The 25,530-nt window shown below is 33.3% G+C and overlaps 2 protein-coding genes across 2 annotated transcripts in view; one reads left to right on the top strand and one right to left on the bottom strand.

Annotated features, from left to right (window-relative positions):
* The window catches only part of LOC114329412 (uncharacterized), a 241,311-nt gene extending 234,339 nt beyond the window's left edge, over positions 1–6,972 (bottom strand). The window contains exon 1 of the mRNA XM_028278501.2: positions 6,579–6,972. Within this exon, the coding sequence (XP_028134302.1) occupies positions 6,579–6,776 (198 nt within the window). The 5' untranslated portion in view covers positions 6,777–6,972. The remainder of the gene's footprint in view (positions 1–6,578) is intronic.
* Positions 6,973–7,096: 124 nt separating this feature from the next.
* Positions 7,097–25,530, top strand: part of LOC114329409 (protein suppressor of white apricot) — a 116,531-nt gene continuing 98,097 nt past the window's right edge. The window contains exon 1 of the mRNA XM_050655234.1: positions 7,097–7,421. Coding sequence (XP_050511191.1) covers positions 7,234–7,421 — 188 coding nt within the window. The 5' untranslated portion in view covers positions 7,097–7,233. The remainder of the gene's footprint in view (positions 7,422–25,530) is intronic.

Consider the following 25,530-nt stretch of genomic DNA (forward strand, 5'->3'; position numbering starts at 1 on the left):
TAGAATCTGCTTGTTTATTCTAAGGGGCTTTCCGCCCTCGGTAATAATGTAATCTTGCATCCTGTGTTTAAATTTTTCTAAAATACTTGGTTTTCTCAGGATTAAAAAAAAATCATATTACGATTCAAATGACAGTAAACTCTCGTGACGTAATCTCACCCTTAATGTTCATTGGTTAGTCGATTTAGGCAACCGTAGTAATGTCTAAGAACCGTGGACAATGTTAAATTTACTTACCACAGTCGTTAGTAAATTAGCTTAATGGCAGTACGACCCAAATATAAAATAGCGATCTGGAATGCCAATGTCCTACAACAACACGCGTTAGAAATAAAAACCTTCCTCATTGAGCAAGATATCGATATAATGATGATTTCTGAATCACATTTTACAGATAAAAATTATCTTTATATTCCGAAATACAAACTATACTTTACAAAACCAAATCTACACAAGTGACATTCACTTTATGCAGAGAAACATGTCCACCAGTAAAAATCAATGACTGCTACCTCCCACAAGCTGATGATGCTAAATATCTTGGCATGCATTTTAACCGACGGATATGCCTTAAATTTAGCAAAATGTATTGGCTGATTTGATGCAAATCTAAATTATCATTGGACAACAAAATAATGTTGTATAAGGCCATTCTCAAACTTGTGTGGACATATCTTATACAACTTTGGAGAACCGCCAGTAATTCCAACATTGGCATCCTTCAAAGATTCCAAAACAAAGTGTTGCGAACCATCGTCGATGCACCTTTCTACATCCTTAACAGAGTCATTCTACACGACGTCAAGTTGGAATCCATCAAGGAAGTGATTTACCAGTTCAGTGTTCGTTACAGTGAAAGAGTGTCAGTGCACCCTAACGTGTTGGTCAACCACCTAAATGTGCCTGATGTCAATGAAGTGCGTAGACTTGGACGCCTGCTGCCTACCGACCTGTCTACAGGATTCAAATAAGTTTTAGTTTCTAAGGACATATAGACAGCAATAAGTACTCTCATTGTTAAAAAAACACTAAATTTAAATTTAGCTAGTTCTTTAAAGGAGATCACTCACTGGAGTGATACTCTACATGTCAATCTCACATTTGTCAAAGCAAATGCTTATTGCCCTTCCGGCAGATTGCAGAATCCATTAGGGGTTATATAAAAAAATGTCCCATTTGAGCGTGTACAAAATTGCCAGTAAGCCAGGTTTGTGTCAGCATCCGAGTACATTAAGGGGTTAATATGGCTTTAAATAAGACTATAAGAGACACTGAGTTACAGGGAACAATTTTTGATAAGTCAATGCAGAAGGTTAATAAGCCAACCTATGTCCTATACCAAGAAAGTTACAAATTATTTTTTAATATGAATTTTTAAAAACTCAAAAATAAAAGAGATTAGGTATAACAATGAAGAAAGAACACTAGTACAAACTAAATGAGGAATGTGGCAAAAAGAATTAATCCTTTTGCTGTTCAAGCCTGATACATTCACAAATATTTTTTTAGCGCCCTCAGTGCACAAGTCAAATATACAATACTTAGGTGAAAGAATGGGAAATAATAGTATTTTTTAAGTGTGTAAAGTTATTTTAAATTCCAAGCTGAGCGCTTTCGGCTTACAAAGCTATCATCAGAGCTATGGTCAAAATTTTTAAAGTACAGTAGAGCGTCGATAATCCGAACTAATTGGTATAGGGGTAGTTCGGATTATAAAATTGTTCGGATTATCGAACATATGTTCAAAATACATACAAAGCTCATAAACATAGTACATATGTACATGTATTTTGCGAGGAATAAAACACCTGCATAATAAACAAATATATTGTATGTATTTATTTATTTATTTATTAACGGGATAAACCCAATACAGTACAACCTGCCATATCCGGACCTGTCATATCTGGACCTCCCCATATCTGGACGGTTCTGCGCCATCCGGATCTACCGAAATCTACCGAGAAAGGCAGTCCTGCTGTTGGACAACGCACTAAAAGAAGAACTAAAAGATGGCGAAATAATGTATTATAGAATCTATATAACGTGTGTATCGACGGCGTTGATTACTGGAATGTATGAAGGAGAAAACGTTCAGAGACTGTAAAAGAAGTAGTGGTCTTGATATCTGGATTTTTTCATATCCGGATCAGTCTGTCGCCACATTGATCCGGATATGGCAGGTTTGACTGTACATACAAAATACAGTAAAGCAGAGCTTTCGTCATAATTTTATACTGACTTTTCCAAGGCCTTTGATAGAGTAAATCATGAACTCCTGATTCAAAAGCTTAGCTCCTATGGCATAAGTGGCCCTTTGTTGCAGTGGTTACAGAGTTATTTAACCGAAAGATTTCAACAAGTTCGAGTAAACCACTTTTACTCACAAACCTTTCCAGTTAAGTCAGGTGTACCACAGGGGTCCCATTTGGGTCCATTACTCTTTAATATATTTATTAATGATATTACCAACTGTTTTCACGATTGTAACGCATTGCTATTTGCTGATGACTTGAAGTGCTTTAAAGTTATAAAAAATCATTATGATGCTGCCATATTGCAATCAGAACTGAATAACCTCTCTGCATGGTGTTCACTTAACGGTATGAACCTTAATTCAATCAAATGTCATGTAATTAACTTTAACCGTACTCACCACCCAATATTATCAAACTATTACATTGATGGCCAATTGCTCAACACTGTTAATAAAATCAAGGACTTGGGGATTACACTGGAAAACTCTCTTTGTTTCAATACTCACATCATCAATGTCATTCAAACATCTATGAAAATGCTGGGTTTTGTAAAAAGAACAACTCGTGATTTTACAAACATATCCAGTATTAGAGTTCTTTACTTCTCTTTGGTCAGGTCTCACCTCGAGTATTGTTCTTCAGTGTGGTCCCCACACTACTTGGTCTACATTAGGAAACTTGAACAAGTCCAAAATAGTTTCTTCCGTTACATTGCTTTTAACCTTTCGTTACTCGCGCCAACTTTTTGTGATCGGATACTCGCGCACGGTGCAGGAGACCGGGTCCAAAAATATGGGTCAGCAGTGTTTTAAAATTATTTTTTTTTGCAAAATTGTGTACGATTAAATTATTTAATGAATATATGATCATATAATTTTGTAGATATGCGTTTGTGTTCACATTATATTACTTTAATCAAAAATTTAATAATTTTCATTGTTATCCATTTATATGTATATACAAAAACTTTGGAAGTGAAAAAAAAATTGAATATGGTTAAATTTGTTTACTAAGAACTTTAGATCTTAATTCAATACACAAAAAAATTAAAAATAAAGAGTAATTGTAGTAACAAAAAAAGTTATAAAAATTAATTAACGTTTTTAAAACATGAAATACACAATGGTGTCACATTCATTGGAACAATGGTGTTCCAAACACAGATATTTTGAGCATATTTGGCAGTAAAACTTTGTTTTTCTATTTTTCTTCCAATCACAAACAGCACAGCGATCTGAAGTTCCTGGTGTTACGACTGGTACTTGTTCTGTTGGTAAACCACATATCTCCCTAAACCTCATTCTGATGGTTCTGGTTAAGTTATCTATTTATATTTATATATATAAATATAAATAAACTAATCTATAAACATTGAAAATAAGGAAAAGATCTTAAATTACCGTACTAATTAAAAATATCGATGTGTGATCCAAACACAAAAATTGGTGCACAAATACTCGCACACGGTGTACGGGACCGTGTTGCGTAATAAAAAAAGGACAGTACTATTTTTTACACTGCGAACTGACTTTACCCACAGTTGATTGACCACTGAAGAAGTATACGAAGTAGCCATTCAAAATCCCCACTACAAGCAGAGTTACAGGAATTTATTTACAGGCCCGGTCTCCCACACCGTGTGCGAGTAACGGAGGGTTAAGCTTCATACCTATCAAGATTACGCTGTATGGCAGCATCAACTGCAGGTCCCTTCTCTTGCAAGCAGGAGAAAACAAAGGGACCTTTTGCTATTATTCAAGATCTTAAATGGTATATGCAGTTGTTCTCAACTACTTAATAAGATCGCACTGTTTGTACCACCTCGCACCACTAGACAAGTGCGAACATTTTATGTACCATTCCACAGGTTTAATTATTCACTTTTTTCGTTCGTACCCAGAGTCTTGAATTTAGCAAACTCCCTTTACAATTTACAACTGTTCGACAACTCCATCAGTCATTTTAAAAGAAATTTACATGGGATCAATATTTGAGTGAAGCGTCTGTAATTTGTTAACTTGGTTTTATGATATTATTTCATAGTACATATTTACTTCTAATATTATATTTATATTTCTGTATGTCTGTTTTTTTATATTATATTATGTTATTGTTTTTTTCTGTACACTATGTATTTTTGTAGAATTGGGCTTGCCCGTAAAATAAATAAATAAATAATAATGAAAATATAAAAATCAGATACACGTAAAACTACAACTATAAAACACAAACATAAAAAATAAAAAAGAATATAAATTATTTTCAAATGATGAAAATAACGGATTCAATTACAACAGTTACATCTATTTATTTTTTTCAAATTCAAAATTCAAGACGCCCGAGTTCTTGTTTAATAGAGGAAATTGAAGAACCAAACAGATCTATTAGATGACTAAACTTGTTTCCATACAGGGCCAATCTACTAATTGGTGCATATTGACCATAATTTGTAGCATGCCGTTGTTTCTTGAATACTTGTGGATTTCGTGTCAATCTAGCAGGTACATTAAAGCACACAAGACATCAATTCTTCGAAGTTAATAACACCAGAGATAATTTTGCGAAGATAACAAATATCCAACATGACTCTTCATAAACAAAACAAAAATCCGCGGTCATATTTTGCCCATATTTGTCATATTAAATCCAAAAATTCGGTCCGCGATCATATTTTTTAATTTTATAAAATTTTTTTTGCATTCGGATTAGCGAATGTTCAGATTATTGACGCTCTACTGTACCACCAAAAAGAGAGAGTGGAATTCCATCTTGAAAGGCCAGAAAAAGTTCTTGGTTTTTATAATGAAAAACTTGTTGGTGGTTGAAGATTTTTAATTGTAGTATGTAGTCAGTAGGTACTTAGTTGCGGAAAAACAAAAAACATCCAGGACATCACACAGGACTTTCACAAAACATGTTACAATAATTTTTTGATGGTGATGGATAAACCTACCATCTGAACCGGCAGAGTGTAGGCGGAATGTAGAAGATGACTATTCCAGAACTAAAAGTATTCTGGTATAGCCTATCCACATTATAAGAGGTGCCTCTTATAGGAAAACAGTCTGGCCTGGGATCTAAGAGAAAAACTACAGTAGACTACCTCTATTCGCGGTGTGCAAGTACTTGGAAGGGAAACGAGAAACGACCGTGCGCGAGTCGAGGAGAAATATTGCAACTATCTTAAATAATTCATATTGTCAATTGAAATTGTCAAATTGACGTATATTTCATACCTTCTGTCATTGACGCAGAAAAATTATATAATGCTTCACAATATTGATATGATATGCAATTATTATATAAAGGTAAATTTAATGAATTGTATTTTGCTTGCAGTACTGCATTTTAATAACTAATTTTATTTACTACATACAATTGTTTACGTTTGCTAAACATAACCTGTATCTTATTTTTTTCTTCTTATTATTTTTTTGGACTATGGCCTTGACAATTATCCAGCAATCAGGACCAATATAATTAAAAGTGCGAATAAAAGTACAGAGCGTAGAAATAGAGGTCGCTTTGCCGAACTTGCACGGTCCCAATAACGAGAACTGAAATGGAGGACTAATTACCTTGTTATAAGCAGATCTCCTTATATCAGACAACAATGATATTGTGCATACCACCACTACTGAAATGTTTTGATGCCTCTTACAGGTGTCTTATAGGTGTCGATGGTCAACTTCAACAATGAAATTTGTCCATCGTAAATTGTAAAATTCAATATTGGTCGATAGATAAATAGACAGATAGAAGTTTATTATAGGCGGTGGAATTTATTACAGCACTGACCTCAGTAAGCACACAGATGTTGGGCATTCCTGTATTATAGGTAGTGGAGGTATTTATTTATAGCCATCACCATGCCAAAAACAGGTAAAGAAACATATTCTTTGATTTCATTTTTCTTCCTTATAACCAAATATGCCTCGTTATAGAGGTGTTATAGATCAATATGAATTTCATGAGACATCTAGTGTACCTTGTTATAAGCAAAACCTCTTAATACCCGTGTTCATTATAGAGAGAGTCTACTGTATTTGACAAATAGGTATTGAAAGACCTACTTTTAAATGTGATTAAATGCATTTAATAAACAAATAACACCTTTGGACTTAAGTTATATTTGTATTGGTAAATCAATACAGATACCAGTTATATTGTGACAATATGGATAAAAATCTCATAACCAGAATTTAAAAACTTTTTAAGAAAGGTAGGTATTCAAAATTATTCATAAACACTGACAATTTACAATTTAAGTAGATCGATTTAGTCACCAAAGTTAAGAAATACATATCTATAATAACAAACCTCAAAGTGATCTTCACAGAAAAACAATTTTTCTGTAGGTACTCCTTTGGTGGATTTTGTAGCTAGTGCCAACCATATCTCTCTCATCTTCGACTTAATTGGTGGTAAAGGATAAAACTTTTTTATTGAATAGTTTTGATTAGCACAAGTAGGAACCCAACAAATGGTTTGGGGAGGTAAATTAGTTTTTTTGTTCATATTTAGGCAGTAAATATGCTTTATGTAACTAAGAAAACACTTCCCGCTAAAATGCAAGTTCAACGTTCAAGCGCATCTGTAATACAAACTTATTCATCTCAGAGACTCAGAAACTACGAAATCTAATTATTTGATAGTAAAATAACAAACTTCATCTTCACCGCCATCACCATGCACAACTTCATGACAACTGACAACTGACATTTACTCACTGACAACTGACAACTTCACCACACAACCAGTGTTGCCAACGGCAGGTGACGTTAGCTTCCTGTTAAAATTTTGATGTTGACGTTGACAGTAATGACTTAATGACACTTGATGACACTAATGATAATGACATTGGCATGCTATCGTCAAATATTTTCATTTTGTTAAACAAGTAACCATTAAGCATATAATTTATAAAAGTTGATAAAGAAAAGGATTGTATTATTATGGTTTAATTATAACAAGAATGGCGACTTGGAATGGTTCTACAGAAACTGGAATTTTAAGAAAAACAAATCAAACAGAGAATTTTGATGATCTTCTTGTGTTTGGATATGCTTGTAAACTTTTTAGGGATGATGAAAAAGCCCTTTTCATTGATCAGGGCAAGCATTTAATACCATGGATGGGTGATGATACGCTAAAGATTGATAGGTAATTATGATAATTGGTAATGTATAATGTTTTTCATACAGGCGATATTAAGACACCATTTTTACAACAGTTGTTGAGATTGTATTGTGCGACTGCTTGGAAATATTAACACATTCACGGACATGTATTGTGCGGCTGCTTGGAAATATTAACACATTCACGGATACGACTGCATATGAAGTCACTTACTCCATAAGAGTGCGGACATCTGAAGCCTGTCCGCGAATGTGTCAAAGAGGAGCTGAAAGGGTTAAACAAGGTATTCCCTATATCACAATTGAATCCCTGAGTTGAAAAAGGTACATATTCCAAAATGGCTATTTTTCAGGAACTAAAAAAAACTGTCTATCTGCAAAACTAAATATGTTGTATCAAAAGAAAATGGTTCAATTGTGAAGTTTGACAAGTAAATGGAAGACATTCAACTGTTATGGTTATTTTGGTTTTTTTTAATACTTTGTCTGAGTTTTTAGATAATGGAATGTGTCCCTTTTTACAGTCAATATCTTGCAAATGACATTTTAAGGCAACATAAAACAAAACAATTTGAAATACAGTAATACCTCAACTTACTCTACCCCGACTTACGTGAACCCAGAGTTACGCGATTTTCAAATCTTGTCAATTAGTCATTTGAGCGCCACACAGTCACTTGATTATCGATGAAATAGAATTACCGCCCACATATTATTGCTCATCAGCTCATCCAATGTAGATATTTGGACTTTTCGCACGAAATCAGCACATCACTAGAATTTATTTTGTACATATCGCCCCTTTAATAAAAAAGCGAAATAACTCAAAATTCATTGTTTTCGAGATTTAATCATAAAGTGAAATAACTAGATGAGAAGAACCTGTTCCGTTTAACAGCCAGGTTAAAATGATGAAAATGAGATAAATGATTTTCCCGCTCTTTTTTACTAACTCCATTGCACAAACCGGTACTCGTAAAGTGGTGGAATTCAGTTATACTCCAGCTGTGTTTGGAGGTAAGATATCCAGTATTTTCAAAGAAAGTGATACAATACGAAACAATTCTGTGTTTTACTAAAGAGTAAGTATATTATTTGCTATCGCTTTTTAGAAAACTGTATTTTTTCAGATTTATTTCACTTTATTAGAAAACTAGTTGAAGATTTGTTAGTTCATTTTAGTAGAAATTATTTCTTATTATGTGCCGTATTATTTCAACTTTATGCAGTTTCTTATTAAAAATTTAAAAAATTTCTAAAGTACAATAAGTATTATTTCAATATTCTACTATTATTTTATTAGATAGGTAGTTAGAAACCTTCACATTTTTGACTTGTTTCACTTTATTATAAAATCAACAATAATTATTGTAATAATAATACTTTTAATATGCAATGGTTTGATGTTTGCATTGATACTTATGTACTTATTTTTTGATAATCCAGTTTAATTAGATTCTTGTTGACTATCAGCTTATTGTCTAACTAACCGGTATAATATTTATACTCTTGTTTTAGAGTGGCGTCTTCTAGTCTAGAGTACAAAAATACTTGGATTAGTAGCGAAAAATTCATCACTGGATAATATTTCCATCAATGAAAAACCCGTTAATAATAAATGTGAAACTACGGAAGAAGTAAGTTTCAATTTGTATTACTTTAATATATGTATAAATACACATTTTTTTTATTATAGACTAAGGCTTTTACTTGTTTCTATCAAACAGTAATAGTATCTTACGTAATAATAGTAAACTTACGTATCTATGTCAAAAAATACAAAAAAAAAACTGCCCGCTCATTGTCTGAAAGAGCCATGTACTGAAAAGTGCAGTTAAGGGCTCCGATAATATCAATACAGCAAACAGATATGGTATTTTTTGCAAGTTCTGGGAATTGGGCAGTTTGCTAAAGCAAAGAGCATACATAAATTCTTGTATGGATGATATTCAACCTAAGTACAGGTACACAAATGCTGAGAATCCTAGGCGCTGCAACCAGGCTTTCCATTTTGTTATAAATGATGTCAAAATTAGAGTGTGCAAAACATTTTTTAAATCAACTTTAGATATTTCTGACCACATGATTTTTACAATACAGACTAAGATTGATACAAATGGTTTTGCACTGGATGATTTAAGAGGAAACATGGCAAGCACAGAAAAAATGATCCCGAACTGATAACCGACATCAAGGGGCATATTAATTCTATACCAAGGGTTGAATCTCACTGCCTACGCGTTTCTACTTCAAGAGAATACATAGAAGGCAGCAAAACCATTAAAGATTTATACAATGATTTTAAATTAGAACAAGAGCGGAACAATAAAGAAATTGGTACATATATTACCTATTATAAAATATTTTTACTACTGAATTTAATATCGGTTTCTTCCAACCAAAAAAAGATCAATGCGATCTGTGTAATACCTACAACAATTCCAATCGTAATGAAAATAAAGACCTGGAGCAAAAATATAAATCAAATTTAGAAGAAAAAAAAACTGGAGTAGGGCTGAGAAATTAAATGACCGAAACAAAGTCAGCCAAAATGTAAGCGTAGCTAGCTGTGCTGCAATGTCATACAGGTCAGTCTTCTTCATTTTATTATAAATCAAAACTGAACTGTTACAATTTAACGGTGTCGGAACTGACAGAAAGAATCTAAGCAGGCATATAAAAATGTACACTGTTATTTTTGATCTAAATGTGATGCAAAACGAGGCTCCATAGAAATCGGTTCTTGCATATGGGCCTATTTAAAAAATATAAGTGAAGAGGGCGATGGTGAAAAAGAAGTCATATTCTATTCAGACAATTGCTGTGGACCAAAACAAGAATAAGTATATAACGTCGCTGTATTTATTCACTGTGCACACGTTAAAAATTAAGAGAATTACACATACATTTTTAATAAGGGGCCACAGTCAGAACGAAGCCGATAGTGTGCACAGTCTTATTGAGAAAGAAGTTAAAAAAAGCTTGAAATCTGGATCTATTTACACTCCAGACCAATATGTAACTTTAACAAGGAATGTTAGAAAATCGAACCCACCTTTAATTGTGCACGAGATGAATTACCAATCATTTTATGATTTAAACGGTTTGCAAGAAGAATTGGGGTATAACTTTACGATTAATACTGAGGGAGAAAATGTTAACTGAAACGAAATCAAATCAATACAAGCGAACAAAGATAATCCTACATATTTTTTTATAAGACATCATACAAGGATGAGACTTATAAACAGGTAGATGTAAGGAACAAACGAAAAAAAAATAGGATCAATAACGGAAATAGCACTCAAACCCGCCTATACAGAAAAACAAAAATTGAGTACAAAAAAACGGAAAGATTTGCAAGCATTGCTATCTAAAGGATTGATTCCTTCTTTTTACTCCCAATTTTATAATTCAATAATTTAATCGTTTTTTTAATTCAGAGTTCTAAGATAAATGTTGTGCCATATTTGAGAGTAGCCACACAAATATATTTTACACAAAATTTATTTTTAAAATGTATTAACATCTTTTCATTGTATTATTATAGTGTTACTTATGTTTTAGTTTAATTTTGTAATCAGGCAATTTTGTTAATAAAGATAAATAAACGAATAATCAGTATTTTATTATAAAGAAAACGAAAATTTATTTTGTGTTTAAGAAAATATAGAAACAACTAGCATTAATTCAGTGTCAACTCAAAGTTTTTACATCAAAACTGCAACAAACGTAATTGTTTATTTTACATGACAGTTCATTTAGCAATAAAAGAGCATCATGTAGAATTATTTCATCGGCGCACAATATATGTTTAACCATAAAGTGAAATAACTATAAACTATCAAAAGAACAACACATTTGCACCCTTAACAGTAGACGAGAGGATTAGCATTTACTAAAATCTAAGAGCTTACTAATTAAACTCTCCACACCAACCTTTAGAATTCCTCTAACCCGTATGATTTTTGTAAAATTAATTTTTAACCTGTACTGTGCAAAACTTAAAAACTTTGACTGCAAATTCCCACAAACTGTGTTTTTTGAGTTATTTCTTTTTTTTTATTAAAGGTGCGATATTAGGTATTTCTTATCTACAGATTTTTCTGCGAATGGGTGTTTGTTATTTTTATGAAATTAGTAATGCGATTAAAGAGGTTGTTGATAGTGACGACGTTGAAGAACTGTTGAATTCCTACAATCGGGAGCTAACTATTGATGGCTTCATAGAAATGCATGAGGAAGAACAAGACGTTGAAGAGCTTGATTGTTTATCCAGTTTAAACTGAAGATCAAATAACTGTTGGAAACTTCACTGAAGATCTCAGTTTAATTGAAAAGGGCTTATACATTTTAGAAAATATAAACTATAACAAAGATCGCATTTCTTCTACCAAACAAGGGATAAAAAAATTATTAGCCTGCTATGAAGAAATTTTGCGGGAGAAAACAAATCTTTGAGTTGTCTCTTTGTTAGATTTTATGAAGCCTTCTACAAGAAAATAAATTAAATTGACAATTTTATATTTGTATATGAATTTAATAATAAAAATAATTTATATACAGTAACTATTTCTGAAATTCTTAATATCATATCAAAGCTAAAAAATAAAAAAAGTGCAGGTTATGATGGGATCTCAGCGAATCTGTTGAAACATTGTGCAGAAGAGATTGCAGAACCATTGTGCCACATTATTAATAACTCTTTTAAGTATGGTATTTTCCCTAACCAACTAAAGTTAGCCCTAGTGAAACCTTTACATAAAAAGGGAGATAAAACCAAACTGGAAAATTATAGACCCATCAGTTTACTACCGACATTTTCAAAAATTTTCGAAATAGCAATGTGCACAAGACTTATAACGTTTTCCAATAATGACCACCTAATTGCTGAGTCACAACATGGGTATCTCAAGGGAAGGTCTGTTGAAACAGCTACATACGAAATCGTGGATAAGATTTTGAATGGATGGGAGAACGGGGAGATTTCCTTGGGAATGTTCCTGGACTTATCATCATATCTTGATCGACAAACTAGAAAGATATGGAATTCGTAGCCCTGATCGGGACTGGATAAGAGATTACCTCACCGATAGACGACAAAAAGTTATTATAACTCGAGAAGGGCAACAGTTTTCTTCAGAAGAAGGGAATTTACAACTTAATATTGCTCAGGGCAGTGTCATGGGACCACTTCTTTTTGTTTTCTACATTAACAATCTTGGTAGCGAAATACTGAGCAGTCAGTCTCACCTTGTAAATTTTGCAGATGATGCAAACTTATTAACATTAGCATCAACATTTGAGGATCTTCTGAGCATTTCTTCAGATCACTTAAAAACAGCTCAGAATTGGTTCTTAAAAAATAAATTGGTTTTAAATACTGAAAATTTCTCTCGTCTCCGATCAGAATGTAAACAGTTGTCTGATGCATGCTTTTCCCTGTATATTAGAGGTTTAGATGCTGAATTGCAGAATAACCCTTATTCTTTTTGGAAATATATTAGGGATAAACTGTCTAGTCATAGCCTTCCTGATTTGATGTTTTATAATGAACAGTCAGCTTCTAATGGACAAGGTATTGCTAATTTATTCAAAGATTTCTTTCAGACTGTTTACTTACCCAGTAATAAGGATCTCAAGTTACCCAGTGCACATTTAGATAACAACATCAGTGCTTGCTTCAATATCACTGACTTTACTGTCACTGATATTTTTGATGGTATATGTTCTCTTCCAAATAAAACTTCCAGCGGTCCAGATGGTGTTCCTAATTTCCTTTTAAAAAAATGTGTCTGCACTGTTGTTGGGCCATTACTGTTATTATTTAATAAATCCTTACAGTCTTCTACATTTCCAGGTGCTTGGAAGGAGAGTTTTGTTGTACCCATATTTAAAAAAGGTAAGAAGAATGACATAGAAAATTATCGTAGTATATGCATTCAATCCGCAATTCCCAAACTCTTTGATAGTTTGGTAGCTAAGCAGCTGTCGTGGGTGTGCAGGGGTCTGATTTCTGAATCTCAGCACGGTTTTTGCAGACAAAAATCTACAGTAACGAATCTAGTTTGCTACCAATCTGATCTCTTAAAGCATATGGAAGATCGTAAGCAGATTGATGCTATTTATACGGATTTCAGTAAGGCATTTGATCGTGTTGATCACCAAATTCTCCTTAATAAATTGGCATCCATATTGTTGAGTGGGTTAAAAACTTTTTATCTGGTCGTACCCAACGAGTTAAAGTGGGTGGTCTTTTTTCTGATGTTATTACTGTAAGTTCTGGTGTTCCACAGGGTGGGCATACGTCTCCCCTGTTTTTTGACTTATTTGTTAATGATATCGTTAATTGCTTCCCATATAGTAAATGTTTAATGTTGGCTGATGATGTAAAATTTTGGCGAGTTGTGGATCAGAAACTTTTACAGGCTGATATGGATCGCTTATTTGATTGGTGCATTTGTAATAATCTTCAGTTATGTGTTGAGAAGTGTTGTTATATTAGTTTTTCCTGTAAGTTAAACAGAATTGATACTGCTTATCACATAGACAGTAAACCTATTAGAATGTCTCGTCTATTAGAGATCTAGGTGTTATCATGGATGAAAAGCTCTCATTTGTCGAACATATCAATTCATTATCCATAAAAGCTTCTAAATTACTTGGATTTGTTAAAAGAAACTCTAAATACTTCTCTATTGATGCTGTTAGGTTAATCTATTGTTGTCTAGTCAGATCTATATTAGAATATTGTTCGGTAGTTTGGTCTCCGTACCATCAAATTCATATTGACACTATTGAAAAAGTCCAACATAAGTTCCTAAAATACTGTGCTTATAAAACTCAGACATATTGAGAATCATGATTACACTGGGATTGAGCAACGTTTATCATTAGCTCCCCTTAGTGTTAGGCGTGATATTTGGGGAGGTGTCTTTGTTTTAAAAATCATTAATGGACTTATTGATTGCCCCAGTTTGTTGGATAGTATAAGATTTAATGTTCCATATCCAGGTTTACGCCACAATGTTACCTTTAACACAGCCTTTCACAGAACATCCTACGGTAGTAACATGCCTTTAGATAGATATATGTGCTTCCTTAACGGTTTTGATATGGATCTGTTTAATATAAGCCTGGGCCAACTGAGGAGATCTGTTGCCATGTGATAATTAGGTTTCATCTTGCAATGTTGTTGTATTTTATTATTGTATTTGTGTTTTGTATAATTTTATTGATTTGTTTCAGTTACATGTTTTTTTTTTTTTATTTATTTATTTATTGCTTATTTACAATCTACTTCAATACAGTAATAAGTAAATATGATGTATGTTCTTGGCTTGTGGCAGGTGTCGTCCATTGACGACTCTCTGGAATTTACCTAGCAGCTAGGTCTTCTGGCCAAAGTCTTTTCAGACGTCTGTCAACCAGTGGGGGGTTGAATAATTCATCTATGAGATGGTTTGGATGGTCTGAGCTGCGATTCATGTACCTTCTGGAGTGGTCAGCAATCACATCATTGATGAAGGGGATGTTGAGGTCTGCATGAAGGGTTTGGTTTGACACATACCATGGGGCTTTAGCTAACATACGAATAGTTTTTGACTGGAATGTCTGTAGTATTTTGGTGTTGGATGGTTTGCTACAGCCCCACAGCTCGATTCCGTATGTCCACACTGGTTTGAGTATTGTTTTATAGATGGTCAGTTTGTTTTCTAATGAAAGTTGCGATCTTCTGTTGATTAGCCAGCTCATATTTTTAACTTTTAGGTCTAGGTGTCGTCGTTTGGCTGCAATATGTGATTTCCAAGTAAGTTTTTCGTCTAGATGAAGGCCTAGGTACTTTACTTCTGTTTTTATTGGTATAGGTGAATTATTTAGGTGTAGTTGTGGACATCTAATTCTTCGATTTGTGAAATTTACTTGACAAGACTTGTTTGTGTTGACGTTTATTTTCCAGCATTTAAGCCAGTCTTCTAGTTCATTGAGATGATTTTGCAATTTGTTAAATGCTAATATTTCGTTGATGTCTGATGCTAGTATACCAGTGTCATCCGCAAATGTTGCCATTAGTGTATTTTCGCTAATAGGAATATCAGCAGTGAAGATTTGGTAAAGGAATGGGCCAAGTACACTGCCTTGAGGTACTCCGGATTTTATTTGGTGGTAGTTGGATAGAGTACCTTCGTATTTAACTTGGAAGTATCTGTCGGACAAGTATGATTTAAGGAGGAGGTAGATTTGGTCAGTTAGCTGAGTTTTTATTTTAAAGAGAAGTCCCTCGTGCCACACTCTATCAAATGCTTGCTGTATATCGAGGAATGCTGATAGACATATTTGTTTCCCTTCTAGGCTCTCTTTTATTTTGTTGACTAATCTATGGCACTGTTGTATGGTTGAGTGATTTGAGCGAAAACCAAACTGATGATCTGGGATAAGGTTTTCTATAGGTATTATTGTTTCTATTCTGTTAAGGATTAACCTTTCGAATACTTTTGATAAAGTCGGAAGGAGACTTATTGGTCTGTACGAACTGGCTTCAGTTAGAGGTTTACCAGGTTTAGGTATCATTATAATTTGTGCATACTTCCATTGCACTGGAAAATAACATAGTCTCAGGAGGCTATTAAAAATAATGGTTATTAAGACGACACCTTTTCTTGGGAGTTTTTTTAAGATTTCGCCAGTTATGAGGTCAAATCCTGGAGCTTTATGAGGGCTAAGCAGGTTGATTTCGTTACGGACTTCATTTGGTGAGAAGTATTTTAGTGGTAATGATAGCTGACAGGGTGCATTGAGGAAGTCTCTAATTTTCTCGTCGTTAATATCGTTGGCCTCTGGGGTGGAGAAGACGGTTGATAGATGTTCTGCAAATCTGTTGGATTTTTCTATATCTGATTGAGCCCAGGCTCCATCATTTTTTCTAATTGGTGATTTCATTACTACCGGCTTTTTGAATTTCTTTGTGGCTTTCCAAAGAGAGTTGTCGTCAAGAGAAAGGTTTGTGACATATCTTTCAAAGGATTCGTTTTTGGCTGTTTGGATAGCGGAATGAAGTCTGTGTGTGAGTCTGTTAAGATTTGTTTTATCTATCGCGTTTCTTGTTCTTTGCCATTTGTGACGGGCTCTTCTTCTCTCTTCTACTAGTGTTCTAATATGGAGGGGTATACTATACCTTTCATCGATGGTTTTTTCCTTTACAGGAGTAGCTTTCCAAGCGGCCTGTTGTATTTGTTCCGTTAAATATTTTACAGCTTCTTCAATATCGTTTTTGTGCTTGAGTCGAATGTCAAGAGATATTTTATCATTTATTTCTTCTTTGAATTGAACCCAATTCGTGTTACTGGAACATAGCCTTGGTGCAGGAGTTTTCCAAATTATATTGGTACTTAAGGTAATCAAGATGGGACTGTGGTCCGAATGGAGATCAAAACTGGGGGTGATGTCGCTGTGTATTTCAGGTATTCCCTTAGTTATAGCAAAGTCTAACAGATCAGGAATTTTGTTGTTATCAGTGGGCCAGTATGTGGGGGTACCAGTTGTTAGGTATTTCAGGTTATTATCTTGTATGATCTTTAATAGATTTCTGCCTTTTGGAGATATCAGTCTTGCTCCCCAGGTTGTATGTTTTGCATTCCAGTCCCCTGCCACTAGGAAATGTGAGCCAAGTTGTTCAAAAAACTCTCTGTATTCCTCCAGATTGATGGTGTGGCGTGGTGGGCTGTAGATAGAAGCTATTGTTAGTGGAAAGGTGAGCGCATGTACTTTTATGATAGTACTCTGAATTTTGTTGGTGATATATGGAGCAAGTTCGTAGTGTTTTATAGCTGTACGAATTATTACAACTGAACCAGCATGGGCTGTTCCATCTGGATGGTTTGCGTAATAGACAGAGTAGTGTGGAATTTTTATAAAAGACCTCTCAGTTGTGTGACTCTCGGATATAAGTAGGATGTCTATTTTGTTTAATTTTAGAAATAGTATAATTTCTTGCACATGGTTTGTTAGACCATTTGCGTTCCACTCTGCTATTCTAAGTGAGTTAGCCATTACGACGTTCTATTTATCACTGTTGTAAGCATGCTTAGTATCATGCTGTTTTGGTTTATCAATTGTGCAAACATATTTTTAAATTCGTTGAGGAACTCTGTAAGTTTATTTGAAAGGTCTGAATTATTGTTGTTGTCTTGTGAAGAAGTATTAGTTGCTGCAACTTGAGCATATGTTACATGTGATTGGTGTATGTGGTGAGCATTAGTGTTATTATTATTTAGGCTTGCAACTCTAGGTATAGGAATGCTGCTTGTTATATTTTTGTTTTTTGAATTGACTAGGTCTTTATATATAGCACATCCTTTATAGTTTGCTGGATGATTGCCATTACATAAGGCACATGTTGCTGGTGTGTCGCGTGCTTTTTTGCAGGTTTTTGTGTCATGTGATCCTCCGCATTTAACACAGGCGAATGGCCTTAGGCAGTAACTTTTTGAATGCCCGTATTTTTGACACCTTGTGCATTGAACTATTGTATTTTTTATTCTAGGTGGTTCTACTGTTATTATGCAGTTTCGTAGGACTTGTAGGTTAAATATGTTTTTGTTGTTTTCGTTTGGCTCTATATCGATAAAGAATAAGGGCAATGGTTCTTTGGTAACTCTATGTCTAACATTAATTATGTTGCGAACTTTAAAACCCTTATTATTTATTTCATGCGAGATATCTGCTGTGGGTATTGAATGGTGTAATCCTCTTATGACAACTCTATAGGCCCTCTCTTGTTTCGGTTGGTAAGTGTGATGTACAATGTTTTCTTTTCTAAGGTGCTGTATGAGTGTCCTGTAGGTGTCTGAGTTTGTAGGGTTAATTTTTACTGTATTATTTGAAATGGTTTTGGTGTAATAGGTTTCTGCCGCAGTTGCAGTTGAAAGGTTTGCTATCATAGCACTATAGTCAGTAACTCCATAAATATAGATTGGTGGCGGTGAGGGATCTTTTTTGGTGATATTTGTGTTTTGTGTATTTGATAAATTGTCTGTTTGTTCATCTAGATTTTCTTTTGAGAGGGAATCAAATCTGTTTTGTGTTTGGATTTGGTTGGACTTTTCTGAAGTTGTTTGTCTTTTCATCCTTTTTCTCTTATTGGCAACTTCTTGCCAAGGATGTTTATTTTGGTTTTCTGTTTCGTTAAGTTCTATGTCGCTATCGCTATCTGTGTAGTTATTGGTGTTTTGTGTTGATGAGAGTGAGCATTGAGGGTTTGTGGATAATGTTGTGTATTGTGACTGAATAGGGTTTTGAGTGTTTTGAATATTTTGTGCAGTTGATTGACTAGGAAATTGTACTTGGTTTGGTATAGCTATTTGGGTTGGAATAGGTATTTGGTTTGAGCATGACATTTGATTTGTTATCTGGTTAGATGGTGTTTGATTAAAATACAAAAATGGTACTTGCGGTTTTACTGCTGTTTGGTTTGACTGGTTCTGGTTATTTATTGTTGGGACATCCTGTATAGTATTCATTTGTTGATAAATTGGTTGGCCATTATTATCAAATCCTAATAAGTTCCCCGAAGGGAACATATTTCTTTTGTTTGTTTCACTAATCACTTGGTTTTTGTTACTTTTCACTTTAACAATTTTTTGATGCTGATAAGATAATTACTAGTTAATTAGGTAGTTTTACGATAAGGAAGTTCTCTAGCGCTTTTAATGACGGTACATGTTCACGCTTCGAGAATCAGATTGCTACTATTCAGTTACATGTGTACATTTTATATTTTATTTTTCTAACTGTTATGTTTTGAATATCTTGCCTGGTGATTTTTCAAGCCTTTGCTTTTCTTATTTTTACTTTTTATATTTTAATGAATGATTGTACCTCATTTTTTTTATTGTATTTATTGTATTTTTACTGTTAATGGGGTTTTCCCGTGGGTAAATAAATAAAAAAAAAGAATGTGTGTGTACTTTGTACGCACGTAAGAAGTTATACTTCTATTATATGATTTAAACGAAATTAATATACTTTTTATTTATATTTTGTTTAAATATTAAACTAATTTATACTTACTACTTCTCAAACATTTTTATTAGAACAGTGCCAAAAATTAAAATAATAAAATAATAAAACACACACAAACACATTAAACAAGCCACAAATGATGTCTGAACATTAATTGTCGAAATTTTTTTTAACTAATTACGTATTTTCTGAAAATACAATTATATAATAAATATACTTACAATCATAAAATGTATTAAAAAAAACAAAAAAGAAAGTTTCTATTGGGACTCGAACCAGCGCTGATAAGAGCGGTTGGTATTGGAATTCATTTGCCTTCTCCGCTTAGCCACGGACACTATGTGTCATCATTTACGAAGATCGACTAACTAAACGGATTAAACTTGTGATATTTTGATATTTTGAAAATTGATCAAATTATTTTAATTTTGAATTGAAATGATTTAGAATTGAAAAAATACAACAAAACATAGAGTAAAAAACAATATATTAGGTGAATATTGATAGAAATTTTGATGGTAATCAAATTATATAAATAAAAATATTACATACTATGTATTTTGGCAGATCAAATAGGTACCTAGGTTTATACTCATGATACATTAACAATTATTACGTACCTGTTGCTTTTAAAAACTATTTAAAAGTCACTACAATATTATAAACTTTTTTGTTTCTGTCCTCACAACAATAAAACTAATATATTATACATTTGTTTACCTTTACCTTTACCTCCAAACCACAGCTGCCATATCGGATAATTTTTGACATGTCATTTGAACATCCAATCACAACAAAGTTATAATGCGCATGCGCCGGGCTGATAGGTTTTAACATATAAAAAAATCACCCTCTATCGCCGGTAAAGAAGTATAACTTCAAAAAAAAAGAAAAGACTAACTGTGTTTTGTTTTCACACAAAGCAAAATAATGAGATAATTCCAGAGGAGATTGAGTTGGATGATTAAACTGTTGTATTATCATCAAATACAAAATTCTTGGGTATTTACATAGATCAACATCTGAATTAATCATAGCATCTGTGTGTTGTTCACAAAACAATCAACACGGCATGTTATTCATTACGAGTAATGTCTAAGTATTTGAATTTACAACACCTTAAGACAGTTTATTTTGCGAACATCTACTCAGTGCTCAGATATGGTATTATTTTCTGGGGCGGAGGAACTTATGTTAACAGAGTATTCATTGCTCAGAAGAGAGCAATAAGAACTATAAATAAGACTTGTAGGGGAAAATTTAAGAAGTTAGGATTATTAATGGTGGCAGGGCTTTATATATATGAGTGTTTACTGTTCCTGTTCAAGAATAGGGATAGGTTTACACATTCTGAGCCAAAACACAGCATACCCACGAGGTATGTAGGGCTCAATTTCCCTATACATAGGCTGGTCGCAACAGAAAGAGGACCTACATATTCGTGTATAAATTTTTTAAACAAATTACCCGTTAGAATTAAATTGCAACAAAATTTTAATATATTTAGAACTGAAATAAAAAGCATTTTATTGGATTTAGAACCATATTCTGTGTGAGTTTTTAAATCACACATTTTAACTTTTAACTTATAGTAGTTGTAATTGTAATTTTGTATGTATACTTATTAGACACTTATTATTCAATTGTGGCAATTTGCTATTAGTATGTTGTTTACAATTTTTTTAATAAAAGATATTTTGAATTTGAATTTACATACATGATATGCAAAATTACACCCCGACTTACGGGAATTTGACTTACACGCTTATTGCTTGGTCCCACCTATCCACCTATGGTATACAGCACAATAATGGAATTTTAATTTTCATCAAGGGTCTCAGCTTCTGTCATTGGCCAAGTATGACGTTCATCATAAAAGGGCAAGTATTCCTCTGAAATGTATTTGATGAGTTTCATGACATCATTGATCTTGCTTGCCTTAATAGGTACATTTCCATAATAGTAAGCCTTGCTTGAAGGAAGCACTACATCATTGGATTTTGTAAGTTATGTGTGCGAGAAAACCACCAATGAACGATGACTCTACCACGTATCCTTTCGGGTCACTTCTGTGAATCAGATAACCATATTTGCTTATGGCAAAATATATTTTTTTATCTTCAAGGCTTTTTGGTAATTTAACAAAGTAAAGAGGCCACCACTTCTTACAGGCTAGTACATATTCATTTTTTACTTCTTTTACTTTGAAAGTTGGTTGAATCTTTTTGGCGTTTTCTATGATGGCCTTGTATTGATCTGGAGAATAAGTGCGATCATATTTTCGTACTGCTCTCATAATAACTGCAAAGGTTCTATCGTATGGCAAAAAGCTATGCCCTCTTACCGGGTAATATTGATGTATTGATGTAAATCGACCAGTCATAGTGAGGGCTGAAAGTACCCTCACCATAGTGTGGTTGCGGTTTTTGGCCGCCACACGTGTCACTGAAAATGTGGAGTTCCGTAATCTCCGCAGGGATTTCATTTTGAATAAAATCTAATACAAAAGAGGTGACCTCATCTGGTCCTTTGTTTGCAACCCCTTGGGGGTATGTGTAGAATACTGCCCTGTCATTTTTAAAATCATAAACATTAAATACATAGTACCGTAATTTTCTCAGAAAAAACATTTCTTGTACGGTCAAACTGGGTAGCGGTAAGTTTTGCATGTAGTCAAAAACTATCCTCATTACAGGTCTAGTTTTACTCAACTCTTTCACTTCATTGTGATTTACTATGAAATCTCTAACGCGAGAATTTTACTGTCATCATTGCATTTGGTTGTTTTTTTAAAGACAGATCACATGCTATGATTTTTTTGCGACGGATATTCTTGAGTTGGGATTGATTTCATGTAGTCGAATGAACTATCTTTTAGTAAAGTCGTTCCAGGAACGCAACTCATAAATATTGGTGATATCATTTTTAAGTCTTCTACTTTAAAATGTATAATATACGTCTGAATTGCCAATATAAATGAGTCAGATTAAATAAATTATTAGAAGAATTTTTTTTTTACTTAGCAACATTTTTGTTTATTTTAAAAGTATTTTGTATTTTGACAACGAAACCCGATTTGGGCTTCGAAACGTTAATAAATTCATTTTTTTAGTAAAATTGTGGCTTATTTCCCATAGAAAATAGTTAATTCATTGAGCTTAGTGTAAAATTTCTTTGCACGTCTCTTATGCACTATTAGCTCTGCAGCAGCGGTATGTTTAGCATTATCATTCAATGTAGTGGATTTTAGCTTAGTTTGAAGGTCTTCGCAAGTTGAACATATGTCGACTTGTGGCTTCCCAAATCTATATCCAAAATTTTCTTAAGTATTTTAGAAAAAACTCGTACTTTACTTTTGTTCCAAGTTCAGGGTGTTTTTGTACAAACATATCATACATCTATCTTAGCATCCAAATAGGTTATAGGTTGCTTAGTGTAATGAGTTAAATATTTAGGATATGAATTGATATGTTCATGTATTTTGGTAGTTATAGTGGTTGGAATAGTATTAACACAATTTAAATGCTTGCCTCTCATGCCAATAGGAGACATTCCCTTCGCCAAGAGATTTGTGAGTCTGATAACTATTTTGTGTGAAATTGCATACAAAGTTATGAATGCTTTGCGACATACTTCTGAACGATTTCCAGACACAATCACATAATACTTAAATGTGGAATTGATTTGTTTTGAATGATCAACTGTTGGTCTGTGCCGTTTGACATCGAATCTTTCAATACACCCCATTAAAAAGGTGTCTTGTTCATTTTTGGATTGGCCAGCGTAAAGTTTTTCTAAAATATATTTTTTGTCTTCACCTGATAGCTTTGACATGCACTGTTTCTTAAGGCCTATTCTCACCATCAAATAATTTGATCAAACGGGTTTGAGCAAACTGAAAGTGACAGTTAGTGACGTCACATCCTGAGTTTGTTCAAATTCTCTAATTCAAGGTCAGTTTGCTCAAACTGCAATTTTGATTGGTCGAATAATATGTAACGACAAATCAAATGACAATCATCTGTTAGAGGTAACATGATGGAATTTTAATTTTTATGTAAATACATTAATATTCAAACAAATGAGAAGCGCTGAAAAGTCCTATTTTATGAACAATAATATTATTATTACTCATTCTGATTACTACAACACCTAGAGTGACTCCCAGCTTATATTCTGAAATGATGTAGTCGCTACTTGTGTCAGTAGCTCAATATTGATTAGAAAATAATTACATACTGATACTGAAAGTAAGTTACTATAGGTCTTCTAAAATAACACAAGCTATGTTTTGGGTTTTAAATATACCATACTTAAATAACAGTAAACCTTTAATTATTTTATGTATGATTTTGATGTCAGCTAAAATGATAAAACAAACTTTCAAATAAGAATAAGAAAATAAACACAAGGCAGTGAACTATGATTGCTAATATTTTATAGGTCCTTCTTCATTATCAGTTACAGTTGGGGTACTACTTACTTTATTTTTTAATGTCACAAATTTTCAATAACATTCAAATCTGGTGACTGGGCTGGTGTTTTAATGACATTTCAGCGCTTATAAAGCAACCAAATATGAACCCGATATAACATATATGTTTTGGATCAATGTCCTGATAAAACTGGTAATTATCATTGATACCTAATTTTTGAGCACTAGCAGTGAGATGCTGTGTTAGTATATCCAAATACATGTATTGGTTCAGATTACTGTCAATAAAATGCACGTTACGTACTCCTGCAGACAACATACACCCCCACATCATCACTCCACCCCCTACGCGCTTTCATTTTTTTAATCTTAGTTCTTTAGTCATCGGACCCAAACAAGTTTATTTTCATCAGCAAATATTACTGAATTTCAAAAGTTACAATCTTTGTTAGTATGCTCCCTAGTGAACACAAATAATATAATATGCCCATTTCTTTGGCTGATAGAAGATTTATTTCTTGCAGTTCATGTAGATTATTCTTTTGTAATATGCTAAATAATTAAATTTATTTCAAAGGTTTATTAATATTTAAGTATGGTATATTTGAAACCCAAAACAGGTTATATCCTATTTTAAAAGACTTATACTAACTTACTTTCAGCATGTAATTTTTTTCTAATACATATTATTGAGCAACTGACACAAGCTAGTTTTATAGAGCTTTTCATTCACAGTCATTTGTTTCGAGCTTCTGTCATATCGTCGGTCTAATAAGCAAATTGCCTAAGTGACAAATTGAAAATTTTACAGGAGAGACAAAAAGCTTTTGAACAAAATAAAAAAAGAGAAAATTGCCTAACTCCACGCAATACATAATTGACCAAAATTAATTAAACAAAATATTTACACAAACTTTCTAGTTATTATACTATATCCATATTAATAATAATAATCAACATATATTTATTTACTTACATTTTCTAACGTGTTCAATCAAAACAACTTCAGAAACACTGACATAGGCAATATTCGTATGAATGGGAAAGAACGTTTGGACATCAGAAAAATTCGTTTAGCGAAATTGGCGCGAAATAAAATAATAATGGCGCTTGTGGGAATTGTCAGGTGGTAGCTTTTACCGTCTACTACTAGATGACACCAAAAAACAATTTTCGGAAAAAATGGACTTAGGCAATTTGCTTATTAGACCGACGATATGTTGAATAATCCCTGTATATTAATATTATACACAGATTATACAATATATGACAGAAGCTCGAAACAAATGACAATGAAAAGCCCTATTGAGTAGTGACTGCATCATTTAAGCTGTGAGACACTGTATATCAGTGGTAGCTTCGCTACTACATATTAAAATTATTTTGTTGATCTTTCCTTCCTTGATTTCCTTCTTTGCTTTCTTTAGCGTGCATACTAAACAAGTTATTTATGTACAGCGGCTTTTGTAGCCAATGGTTACTCTTGTTTGTTTCCTAGATTTTTTCTCATCGGGACTTCTGATTGTTTTTTGGTTTGTTACTTTCTACCTTCTACAATTCAGAGACAGAGTTTGGGGCTTATTATTCGTCCAAGTGTTGGAATGCTTATGGGTTTTGATATACATATATGTACCGACTACCTACTAGGTTTGGGTTGAAAGGCTAAGGATTTGGTTGT

Source organism: Diabrotica virgifera, chromosome 7 (genome assembly GCF_917563875.1).
Source record: "Diabrotica virgifera virgifera chromosome 7, PGI_DIABVI_V3a".
Lineage (NCBI taxonomy): Eukaryota > Metazoa > Arthropoda > Insecta > Coleoptera > Chrysomelidae > Diabrotica > Diabrotica virgifera.